This window comes from Zootoca vivipara, chromosome 4 (assembly GCF_965207765.1).
Source record: "Zootoca vivipara chromosome 4, rZooViv2.hap1.1, whole genome shotgun sequence".
NCBI classification, from domain to species: Eukaryota; Metazoa; Chordata; class Lepidosauria; order Squamata; family Lacertidae; genus Zootoca; species Zootoca vivipara.
In genome coordinates this window covers 92,689,860-92,702,976 of record NC_142587.1, presented here as the reverse complement: position 1 = coordinate 92,702,976, position 13,117 = coordinate 92,689,860, and the positions used below count along the sequence as shown (strand labels likewise).

The 13,117-nt window shown below is 46.6% G+C and overlaps 1 protein-coding gene across 3 annotated transcripts in view; it reads right to left on the bottom strand.

Moving 5' to 3' along the window:
• Positions 1-13,117, bottom strand: part of RAB30 (RAB30, member RAS oncogene family) — a 39,007-nt gene that overhangs the window by 4,655 nt on the left and 21,235 nt on the right. For all 3 annotated transcript variants that reach the window (XM_035115332.3, XM_060273908.2, XM_088668425.1), the window contains 2 exons: positions 3,985-4,085; positions 1,783-1,866 (listed from right to left, as the gene is read on the bottom strand). In XM_035115332.3, the coding sequence (XP_034971223.1) occupies positions 1,783-1,866; positions 3,985-4,077 (177 nt within the window). In that variant the 5' untranslated portion in view covers positions 4,078-4,085. The remainder of the gene's footprint in view (positions 1-1,782; positions 1,867-3,984; positions 4,086-13,117) is intronic.

Sequence of the window (13,117 nt, the reverse complement as noted above, 5' to 3'; positions counted from 1 at the left end):
ATCTTCTGAATTTTATGTGAAAATTTTGGTTGTGTGTTTTTGATACTTTATTTATTGTTTATTACTACTTTTGTTATGTTTGTAATTCTTTTAAAGCCACCTTCAGCATGGTTTCAACTATGGAAAAGCAACATACAAATAAAATTATGTATGTATGCATGGCATCCCCGGTGATTCTCCTTGGAAACAGCCTCATGTGGATATATGCATACAAAGTGATGGGGGAAGGTGACTGGGCAGGTGGGCAGCCCTTCCGGGGGTGGGATAAGGAATGGGCTGCCCACCATAAAAGGTTCCCTACCCTTGCCCTACAACAACTTGGGGTCCCTCCAGACTGGTGCCCCCCCCGTGTATTCTGCAACATGGCATTGAATCAAATATTGCATTAGTCCTGGATTTATACTGCACAGTCCACACACCACTCTGCTTTATTAGTTGCTCTACAATGCTTCCCCAGAAAATTTTCTATACATCTATGGAAATCGGGAAAATCTTAGACGTATGGCAGCCCATTAAGCAATTTTGCCCAAAAAGCTCAACGACTTTTCTGTCCATAGTTACACTGTTTTAAATATGGCAACCCTAGAATATAAGATATTTCAGCAGGAAGTTAAGGGACATGCACCAATCTGAAGCAAAGCAGGATGTCCTTCCGGAAAACCTCTGCAGGTGCAAATAATGTTGAAAGCGGGAGCATGTATAACCAACCTAATAGCATAATAGGCACAAATAATCGTGAATGCATAATAGAAAGGGTGTCTGCGGGGCCCTTAGGCAATCTGCACTTGCCATGCTATAGCAACCATTCGCAATACCCCTTCCAAAGCAGCCAGTATACTTATAGGTGAAGTGAAGTGAGAGCTGGACCATAAAGAAGGCTGATCGCCGAAGAATTGATGCTTTTGAATTCTGGTGCTGGAGGAGACTCTTGAGAGTCCCATGGACTGCAAGAAGATCAAACCTATCCATTCTTAAGGAAATCAGCCCTGAGTGCTCCCTGGAAGGACAGATCGTGAAGCTGAGGCTCCAATACTTTGGCCACCTCATGAGAAGAGAAGAATCCTTGGAAAAGACCCTGATGTTGGGAAAGATTGAGGGCACTAGGAGAAGGGGAAGTCAGAGGACAAGATGGTTGGACAGTGTTCTCGAAGCTACGAACATGAGTTTGACCAAACTGCGGGAGGCAGTGCAAGACAGGAGTGCCTGGCGTGCTATGGTCCATGGGGTCACGAAGAGTCGGACACGACTAAACGACTAAACAACAACAACATACTTATCGGTTGCCAGCTAAGCCCAGTAGTAGAGGCCATTTGTTAGACTCTGGGTCGCCAATGTTCACCTCCAACATGCAAAGCAAGCGCCAGGAGGGGTTTTCAGAAGAGAGAAGCCACAGGTGGGAGAGTGAGGTGCTTAACCCCTAGCCTCCCAGCCACTTTCCTCTACAATCTCTTTCTTAGTTGCTTTCTCCCAATTGATTGGGAAACCTGATCTTTGGTTCATATGGGGGGGTAGGGGGGCAGAGGCAGAGTGAAAGACCGGGGAAATGAGATACTTCTATGGGGATCCCCACTGCTGCCACGATGAAGTCACATATGAAGGGGCAACTCATAGGATGCAGAGTTTTCATACATCACACAACATGGCGCCAATATGAGAGTTCCGATCCCAGGTATTTCCCTGAGTGGTCATATAGTTTAACAGAGAAAAGTGTTTTCCTTATGTCATCTAACACACAAATCAACTCAAGGTGGAGTCAGGAAAAAAAATCAAACAAACCCTTACCTTTATTTTTTCACCATTTATCTCCACTGTCTTAATCATAAAGTCAACGCCGATTGTGGCTCCTTGCCCTGGTGGAAAAAGACCCTTGAGAAGGGAAAACAAACATTGTTCATAAAACATTTTCAGCATAAGGAATGTTGGACATTTCACACTGCCACTGTCCACGTGGAAGAATCTTGTGAACACCGATCAATGTTCTGACTTGAGGCTCTGTGTCATTACATGCCTCTTCTGACTCTCTTCTTTACAGAAGGCTGGAGGGAAATTTTCAGATTTCCTGCATCAGTAGGATTTTGCTCAAGGCAACAGGCCTGCAGCATAATGGCAATCAATGAGCAAATTCCAGGCACCACCAACAGGTCCAATTCTAGTTTTTTGCAGGCAAGGAGGCAACATTCAGTAGCTGGGGAATGTGGCCAAGGAGTTGACATCTGCAGCTCTGTGCACAGATGGTCTCCAGAGTCCCTCGGGGACATTGTCCTCCCTTCGTAAAGCGCTTGGACGATACTCTCCTGAGCTGCACACTTTAATTTGGATTTCTCATACACTGTTCTCCCTCGACCAGCTCGGAGAAACCACTTCACGAACCCCCACCACAAGCTACTGTTCTGCAGCCGGTTTTTCAGAAGATGGAGGCCCAAGTTGTGCAAATCCCATTTGACATGGAGGACCAGCCCACCGGAGTAAAAAAAAAAAAATTGTCTGGAGGCTATCAGAGGTAGCTGAAAAAGCCCAAGTTTTTCTCATTAAGTTAAATATGTGCAGGTTCTCTCTCACCCCCCCCCAACTTTTTATACAGAAGAGATGTTTGGGTGGTTTTGTCCCCGTCCTCCCCTGTGCACAGCAAGCGAGATTTATGTTCCTTGCAAAGGAACACAAATCACCTGGAGATGTCTCCCAGAAACCACCGGATCACAGCGGGTTCGGTCAGTCTGCAGTGCTCCCAGCAGAATTTTAAGTCGCCGCTGTTGGAACAGAGCAAGCAAGCGAGCGAGCAAGCACCAGCTGCCTCTTTTGTTAGCTCTACGCCACAACTTGTTCCTCTTGTTTTGTTGGACACATCCATCCCTCAGAACACCTACAGGGATGGGCTGTGGAGTGGATAAGCTGGTGTTTTGATTCCACCCCCCCCCACTTCCCCGGGGGTGGGGGTCAACTTTGCTCCAGCCCCCATGGCAGGCTGCCCATAGAAAAGAGAATATTTCCAGGCACATTCTTTGAAAGGTCTCCACGGGGAAGAAGTGCTGACTGCTTAAGATGCAGAACTGCCAAGAAACATTCCGTGCGTTACGCAATCACTCGGCAACAACTTCCTTTCTACCAGGCAAATGCAACGTCGCCGTTGACCCTTTCAATGTCTGTTTAGGGAAGCTTTTAATGTTTGACACACTATTGTATTTTAATATTTTGTTGGAAGCCGTCCAGAGTGGCTGGGGAAACCCAGCCAGATGGGTGGGGTATATATAATAAGTTGTTGTTGTTGCACAGAAAGGGAAGGGGGAAGCCCATTTTCCACCAAAGTGGGCATCACCTACTCATAGAAATATAACAAGAGCCCATCTAGGTCTGTATCCAGGGGCTGACCAGGTGCCTATGGGAAGTCTGCAGTACAACAGCACGCTCCCCTGCACCTGGGTCATCCAGTCCAACCCCCCAGTGATGCAGGAACCACAGCTAAAGAATCTCCAGTGGATCCTCTGTTTAAAAACCTCCAAGTTCCTGTTTGATGCTGCAATCCTCAAATGATGTGCATGGTCCAACAGGATTTCCCTGGCCTGTCTTCACCCACGAGGTTCACCCTGCCCCAAAACCTAGCAGCAGCAGAGCCTGCCGTTCAAAGATGGAGAGCCTGCGGCCCTTCAAATGCTGTTGGACTCCAACTCCCATCATCCCTGACCAGAGGCCAGGGATGATGGGAGTTGGAGTCCAAAAACATATGGAGATCGCCATACTGGCCACCCTGATACAAGAATATGGGAACACCTGGAAGGTCACAGGCAAGCCACTCCTGCTTCGGCTGGTGCCCTCCCTTACTATATAATGGTACAGTCCTGCCTCGTACCAGGAGAAGATGGCCGAGGCTCCCCTGGGTCCTAGCTCCTTCCACCTGCGCACTAACACATATATGAATGTGCTGCGTACACATCTGCCCTGTCCTTCTCGAATGCCCGAAGCATCAACATCACTGAAATGCCACCTTACCTGAGTAAACCGCCGCACTAAGCAGGTCTTCCCCACGCCAGCGTTCCCAATTAAAACTATTTTGAAGAGAAAGTCATAATCTTCCATACTCATTTACACAGCTGCAAGGGAAAGGAAAACAAAGAATTAAAAAAAAAAAAGAAATCCCCAAAGGGCTTGCGTTGCAGTCGGTCTTCTCCAAAGGGCTTTAACTCCCGCTGGTTAAAGGAGCACCAGGTTTCCAGTTAAGCTCCCTGGAATCCACCGGCGATACAGAATCAGAAGCAAAATACATAAAGGAGAGACGTTAGAAGACCCAGTGACTTATTTCATGATTGACGGACTTTGATCCTCCAGGTATTCAAGGCAAAGGTCACTGCAGTATTGGCAGTTTCTCGCCAGCACACAGAAGTCATGGCAGCACATGAACCCAGGAACTACTGTTGTCCCTCCTCTAGGTTAGATTACTGCAACGTCTTGTACGTAGGACTGCACCTGAATTTGGCAACCAAAAGGGTTTGAGCATATCACACCAATCTTGGCCCGACTGCACTGGCTGCCAGTTAGCTTCCGGGCCCAATTCAAAGTGCTGGTTTTGACCTATAAAGCCTTAAAGGGCTCAGGACTGCAATACCTCAAGGATTGCCTCTCCCCATATAAACAGACGCAGACTCTGTTATCATCTTCGGAGACCCTTATTTGTGTGTTTCCTCCACATGAGGGCCAGAGGGTGGCAACACGAGGACGGGGCCTTTTCTGTGGTGGCTCCCCAGGGAGGTTTGTCTGCGGCCTTCATTATACACCTTTAGGCTCCAGGTGAAAACATTCCTCTTCAACCAGGCCTTGACTAAATGACATTCAATGCCCTTTTAAATGTGTTGTGGGAACAGGGATTGTTGGTTTGTTGTTGTTCTAATTTTATATTTTGAATTGCCCTGAGATCTGTGGATGAAGGATAGTACGCAAATTTAATAAATAATAATATAGTTCCCTTATGCAGCATTCAGACTGACTGATCAGTCTACATCCCAATTCCAAAGAAGGGCAGTGCCAAAGAATGCTCCAACTACCGCACAATTGCACTCATTTCACACGCTAGCAAGGTTATGCTTAAAATTCTACAAGGCAGGCTTAGGCAGTATGTGGACCGAGAAATCCCAGAAGTGCAAGCTGGATTTCGAAGGGGCAGAGGAACCAGAGACCAAATAGCAAACATGCGCTGGATTATGGAGAAAGCTAGAGAGTTCCAGAAAAACGTCTACTTCTGCTTCATTGACTATGCAAAAGCCTTTGACTGTGTCGACCACAGCAAACTATGGCAGGTTCTTAAAGAAATGGGAGTGCCTGATCACCTCATCTGTCTCCTGAGAAATCTCTATGTGGGACAAGAAGCTACAGTTAGAACTGGATATGGAACAACTGATTGGTTCAAAATTGGGAAAGGAGTACGACAAGGTTGTATATTGTCTCCCTGCTTATTTAACTTATATGCAGAATTCATCATGCGAAAGGCTGGACTAGATGAATCCCAAACTGGAATTAAGATTGCCGGAAGAAATATCAACAACCTCAGATATGCAGATGACACAACCTTGATGGCAGAAAGCGAGGAGGAATTAAAGAACCTTTTAATGAGGGTGAAAGAGGAGAACGCAAAATATGGTCTGAAGCTCAACATCAAAAAAACCAAGATCATGGCCACTGGTCCCATCACCTCCTGGCACATAGAAGGGGAAGAAATGGAGGCAGTGAGAGATTTTACTTTCTTGGGCTCCTTGATCACTGCAGATGGTGACAGCAGTCACGAAATTAAAAGACGCCTGCTTCTTGGGAGAAAAGGAATTACAAACCTAGACAGCATCTTAAAAAGCAGAGACATCACCTTGCCTACAAAGGTCCATATAGTTAAAGCTATGGTTTTCCCAGTAGTGATGTATGGAAGTGAGAGCTGGACCATAAAGAAGGCTGATCGCCAAAGAATTGATGCTTTTGAATTATGGTGCTGGAGGAGACTCTTGAGAGTCCCATGGACTGCAAGAAGATCAAACCTATCCATTCTGAAGGAAATCAGCCCTGAGTGCTCACTGGAAGGACAGATCGTGAAGCTGAGGCTCCAATACTTTGGCCATCTCATGAGAAGAGAAAAATCCTTGGAAAAGACCCTGATGTTGGGAAAGATGGAGGGCACTAGGAGAAGGGGACGACAGAGGACAAGATGGTTGGACAGTGTTCTCGAAGCTACGAACATGAGTTTGACCAAACTGCGGGAGGCAGTGCAAGACAGAAGTGCCTGGCGTGCTATGGTCCATGGGGTCACGAAGATTCGGACACGACTAAACAACAACAACATACAGCATTCAGAGCAACAGTTCCCAAACTCCTTTGGGCCACCAACCCTTTAGTTTCATAAACTTCTCCCCAGTTCCCCCTAGCCTACAAAAAGCATTATTCAGAATAGCAGTCTGAAGAACCCGCTAAGGAAGATAATAACACAATTTTTAAAAATCAAAACAGTAACAAGTGATCGCACATTTATTCACATACTAATACGCAATTCACATAAGTGACACATTGTTAATATCACATTTTTTACAGAAATTGTTAATACTGTACTTGTTTAATGTGTTTACAACAAAAAAATATTGGTACCATGCTTCAGTTTTCAAAACACTCTTCTCTCTATTGTTAAACTCCTTAACCTACACTTTGAGGCTTTAAAGCACATACGTTTCAGTAATCCTTGAGTGTCAGCCTGGCGCAAAAAATGGCACCCAGACTTTTTGAGGTGCTCGCAAATGGAGAATCTTTGGGTGTGAAATGCACCTGGCGCCCTGCTAATTTCGAACCCTGGGGTGGATGTGGAAAGCACGTGGTTTGGAGCCAACTTTGTCATCTCAACCTCGTCATACGAACATGACTGCAACTGGACTTTGGCTTCAGCCAACTCGCTTCTCGCCTGTTGCTGTTTCTATCCTTCATTACAGATGCAGCCTTGCGTCACCCTCAGTGCTCAGTGACCCTTGGGCAGCTCGAGGTATAAAACCTCAGACGGCAGCTCCTGGATGCCGTTCAACTTTTTGTCCATAATTGCACCGAAGCCACGGGGTGGTTTTGGAAGAAGGCCTTCGGTTTCCCTCTGCTAAACACAGGAAGTTAATTCAGTGTTTAAAGCGGTAAGAAGAGCCCTGGTGGCTCAGACTGAAGGTCTATCTAGTCTGCTTCCCACCGCAGCCTCCAACCAGATGCTTCCAGGAAGGTGGTGCAAGGAAGTGGCGCAAGAGCCCCCTCTCACAATTCTTCTCCAGCATCTGGTACTCAGAGGCATGGTGCCTCCGATTCTGGAAGTAGTATACTGCACAGAGTCAGCACGGTATCATAGTTAGAGTGTTTGGCTATGACCTGGGAGATCAGGGTTCGAATCCCTACTCAACCATGAAGCTCCCTGGGTGACCTTGGGGCATCCACTGTCTCTCAGCCTAAACTACCTTGCAGGGTTGTTGTGAGAACCACATACACCACCTAGAGCTCCTTGGAGCTAACCTTATCCTCCACAAATATGTCTTAAATCCCTGTTCAAAGCAGCCCAGAGATGTTCATGCATACCTTGTGGTAGCAAATTCCATATGGGCTGCGTGAAGATCACCTCCTCGTTTGTCTATCCCGAACTCCCGCCAATGTTCAGCGGCACTGAATGACCCTGGGCTCTAATATTGTAAAAGAAATCTCTCTGTTCACTTCATATAAGAGAACATCTTCTTCTGCTCCAGAGAGTCAAAAAATTGGCAAACGACCTGAATCAGTTTTATAGCAGGTTCGAAAGTCAAGCATTATCAACTATCAACTAGTGCCATTCAGTCGGCGCCAGAGGCACCAACAACCACCTCAACCTGTTCTGAAATCACTCCGCTGGTGATCTTGAAATAGTGCTCTGCACACTTTGTATAAAGTACTTTTATATTGCAATTGTAGCCGAAACAAAATTCCAAGTACTGTGTATTAGTACTGGGCCAATAAATTATTATTCTATTCTATTCTATTCTATTCTATCCTATCCTATCCTATCCTATCCTATCCTATCCTATCCACTCTGCCCATTATCTTGAATGTTCTGTTTTATTATGTCTACTTGCTTGATTTTATTGGTATTGCACTCATAACGGCCTCAACCAGAAGCCAACATAATTTGGGGCTATCCACAAACCAAAAAGACCTCACTGCTCTTTCCTGACTCCACTTCCAGTCCGCTTTAACAAATAAAAACAATAGGGTCTTGCGCACTTGGGAAATTACCAGTACTGTATCTAATTTAGCGTGGTCTGGGATTTCAAAAAATAAACACAGGTAACATTCGTGAGTCCATCAACTATAGGTGAAGAAGATTCAATCACATGCGAGGAAAAGCTTATAGAAGCATACTGCTAGCAGCAGCGCTATGCGTGAGTTAATCAACTGCAGTAAACAAGATTAAATTAGCAAGGGTGGAGAAGTCCTTGGGGTACAGCAAAATCCCAACCCTTTGAAGCCTAAAGCTGGATTTGCAAGGCATCACATTAGAGATCATTGTAGCTTGCTGAAGCCTTAAGAAGGTAAAAGGAGCCTGCTGGATCAGGCCAATGGCCCACCCACTTCAGCATCCTGTTCTCATGGTGGCCAACCAGATACCCTCTCCTCTCCTGTGGTTTCCAGCAACTGGCATTCAGAAGCAACCGCACGGGCAGAGCACAGCCATCCATGCCTTATCCTCTGTGAATCTGCCTTGCACTTAAGCACTAGCCTGGTAGCCAAAGGTGAACAGGAATTGCATGCAGGCAACACTTTACATCAGCTGCCCCTGTGAGCCTCTCTGCGCTTTTCCCCACCCTTGCCCTTGAATGTGCGTGACTGACTTCTCTTCAGCAATCGCATGTGTCAGGGCCACACAGATAAGGTTGATCCTTTGTCCCTGTCTGTGCAGACACAGGGGGAAAGGACACCCAGAGGAAAAATACTAGGGGGGGTGGGGAGGACTAAGCTGGTTTTATTGGAAGCAGAAGGCAAAGAGAAGCCAAAACACATTCTGAAAGGGAAGGGGAGAGTAAGATGGAAACACCCATCTGCAAAGTCTAAATATTTCTTGGAAATCTTTCTGGCTGCTGCAGATGCATTTCTGGCCTCTGGAATGTGGTGTCAGGGTTGTTACAAACGCTCACAGCTGGCCAGAACAATCAGCTCCCTTGGAGAAGATTGCCAAAGGTCCAGGGCAAACAGAAAACCAACAGACCCTTTGACCCAGGTGCACAATTGCTACAAAGCATACTGATGAAAAGACTGGCTTTTGGGAATACTATAAAAACAGACAAAGGACTGCTTCAGAAAAGGGGGGTGGGAGTGCAAGAAAGACCAAGGCTCCGCCAGGTTTAGATTTCTTCTCCCCCACAAAGCAACGTCTGAGTAAGTTCAGGGACTAGATGAATTCAAGCTGTATAAATATAAACCCTACCACCAGGCCATAAAATTCTGCAATAAGAGCCAAATTATGTGTGGTTCCAGAAATCCATTATTCTGCCATTGCTACCTGTTTGGCCATGCAGAGCACTAGAATCCCACCTGTTGATTGTTGTGGTTCAGATTCAGCATTCGATTTTCATTAGTAGTTTGTTTTCAGTCGTAAGGACCAGGAACTTGTGCCCGCTCTCTCTCTCTCTCTGTCAAATTCTGTGCTTGCAGAAAAGTGTAAGCATCACTCTATATTTGTGATTGCGTACGTTTTCTTGCATTTGCAACCCGTGTTTTCTCCCAGCAAAGAACCCAAGGGCAACATACATGTTTCTCCCATGCAGTCCCCCATCCAGGCACTGACCCAACCCGGACCTTCTTAGCATCTGCAAGGTGTTCGGCTCCTCTCCCTTTAGACCACACCCTGGGATCTTATGCTGCAGAGATCTCTGCAGTGACTAACCCCATCTCTTCTAGCGTTCACCTGGAATGCTACTGCTGTCAGGAGGCCGGACACTTGGCTATGAACAGCTGCTAACGGGACACAACAGAGCAGTCCTGCTCCATGCCTCTTCCAAACCACCACCGCAGCTCCAAGGCTCAAGGGTGTCAGAAAAAGCACGTCTCAAAACATTTCCCCGGTTTGGGCAGACTTACTCCAGGATGTTGTCTAGACAAAGGAACTGAATGCCTCCCCTCTCTCTCTTTGCACCCCAGGCGTGTACAGGGAAGGAAGGAACCTGGGCTCAGTCCCCTCACCAGGCTACATGCCGGCGTGCAGAATATCTGCCCAGGAACAGGAACGCAAAGAGGAGGAGTCAGAGGGAGCAGCCAGCCTGTCGGTCAGCCAGAGCATGCATGCTGCTTGTGGAGAAAAGCCAGCATCAGAGTGTTCCCCATTATGCGCTCTGAGGTGGCTGGCTGCAGAAAAGGGAGAAGAGGGGGAAGTGTAGAAAATAAAGTTCTCAGATGTAATAGAGCCCGCAATGCTAACTCACTATGTGTGTGAGAGAGAGAGGGAAGGGAGCTGGCAGCACTATGGGCATGTGGCTCTTTTTGTTGAGGGAGCATGTCTCTTGCAGAATTGTGTTGTTGTTGTTTTTATGGCTGCACACTAGCCAGGCTTTAACATTTATTACATCTCTCCCTACACTTACTCCAAAGAGCTCAGCTCAGCACACAGGGTTCTCCCCAACACACACATGATTTTTTGATACCCCCCCCCTTTCTGGGCTCTTTTAGGGCTGTTTCTACCATTTTTAAATTCACATCTGGGTTCGACGTGATGCACTCACGCATGGGTTGTGCGTCAATTGGATGCACATAAATGGGGAGTTGCCTGTGAAGCAAGCTTGGGGAGAAATGTTCCGGGTTTTGCAGACAGGTTCTGCGTGTGGTTTTCTTCAGCACCTGAATTTCCAAGCGTCCCAAGCGCTTTGGAGGTCTCCGTTTCAGTTCAAAGCTCTGTGGAGAGACGGTGCTTTGCCCTGGACAAGCGCTGAATCTGCGTCCAAAGATTGTCTGCTTCCGTTCTTTATTTGGGACCCCTCCAAATCTTCTCCACACCTCTAGGATGAAGCACTGTGAATGCTCTGAAACACCCCAAGTTATGCTAATAAAGTATTGTTTTGCTGATGCGAAGACTGAATGACAGATAACATCTGGACTGCAAAATGATGCTGCAAGTCTCAAGGATTCCTGATTCTCACCTGCATCTTCACAAGCATCACTTGCAAAGTTGCTACTCACTTCTTGAAAGGAGAGAAGTGTTGCCAGACCCCCTCCTCTGGGTGGCTTGAGACAACCCACAGACGCCTCAGGGGAGCCATTTCCTGAAGCAGCAGAAAACCACAGGAGGAAACATCTTTTAAATCCCAGAAGGACAATTTAAGCCTCAGCACAGAGGGGAAGAGAGAGCCAGGTGAAGGCTAAAACCATCTTGCCCTTTTCACACAGAAAGAGAAGCCAAGAGTGTACTGATTTCTTAAAGTAAAATAAAAAATACTGTGACATGAGGCACTTCCACGGTCTGAACAGCCAGAAAAATGAAAACTGCAAGCCTCAAACTTGGCTTCTGAGCATCATCAGCTCAGGCCTGGTTCCAACACAAGGCTAAAGGCCAACTACACATGTCCGGGAAAGGAGGGGGGGGAGTACACGGTCACCACTGACCCACATCTCCTCCCATACGGTAGTGATTATTTACAGAGCCAACACAGTGCAGTGGTTAGAGTTGGGCATGGGCCAAGGAGAGGCCACATGTCCAACTTTAGAGAGGACTGTCGTCTGTTGGAAGGGATGGCCGGGCTGAGTTTGTATCGGGAGAAGCCTAAGAATGAGAAACTTCAACTGGTCCAAAATGGAGCAGCCAGATTCCTGGCTGGGGTTCTGTTTAGAATTCGCATAACCCCGGTTTTGAAACAGCAGCGGCGAAACCCAGCTTGTTCCCGAGTCCAATTCAGTATGTTCACATTAGTGTTTAAAGCCTTAAGCAACTAAGACCCCCCAAGTATCTGAAAAAAGCATCTCCTTCCCTATGGACCCTCTTAGATGTTAACATTGGCAGATGCTTGCGGGCATGTCGCCCAAGAGAGGGCATTCTCTGTGGTAGCCCCAAAGTTGTGGAATTCTGGTTTCTTCACTATGCGGCTTTCAGCTGAATACACTTTATCTTTATTGTGGCCTTTGAGATTTATATTACTGCATGCCACCCCAATCTTCAAGCGGTGCAAAGTTCCAGGGGTTCCAGGTGCTTTTACCCAGGGTTCGGATTTCCTTCAGAATAAGGGACAGCAGAGACTGCGGTGTCTTTACGATAAATGGTTTATTTACACATATATACAACCTGAGCTTACAATGGAGAGGTTCACAGCATTAGCACCCCAAGAGGGTCTTGCTTCACCCATAGCCACAGCCTTGGAGATATATATAAACCATCTGTGCAAACTATGGAGACAGTAGGAAAAAATACAAAAATGCAATAAAGCATTGTTATATAAAAAGACAGGGCACAGCTTAATTATCAGGGAAACCCATGGAGAAGCTGCATCTTCAAAGATGTCTAAAGTAACTGGTGGCGTTTTCCAACAGGCAGGGGAAGGAGCGTTCAAAGTTATGCAGAATAAATCATGTAAACTAGTTAAAAATTAAAGCATAATTTATGCAAAAATAAGAGAAATGATGCAAAGTTGCCCAGTTTGCATGATTTATACCCAAGAGTTTATGTCCTTTCCATCTGCCCCACCCCCTGCCATTTTATCCTCACAGCAATCCTGGGAGGTAAGACTGGGACAGTCCAAAGTCACCTTGTGAGCTTCACTGTCAGGCTTTGAGTTTGGGCACCTCCCTCCCAACATAACGCCCCCAACATACAAGTCCCAGCCAGCTTGCACAGCCAACCATCCTAGCATTTGCAGATTCCAAACCTGCAAGGACTCTGTGGCTCTTCTCTCTTACTATTTGTTCATCATCTAGCTGTCCTCCCCCCTCACCTCCTCAAAGAGCAATATAGTCCCTTTCTCAAAATGTAGATGCTGTTCTACCTGAGCTCAGGAGCCTTGCCAGAGGCAAGAAGGCAGCCAAGCAGATACAGATGCTGCCTAGATGTGTTCTCTCAAAGCCAAGGACATCAGAGATGAGATGTCTGCAACCACCCATTACAAGGTCTAGCCATTAACTT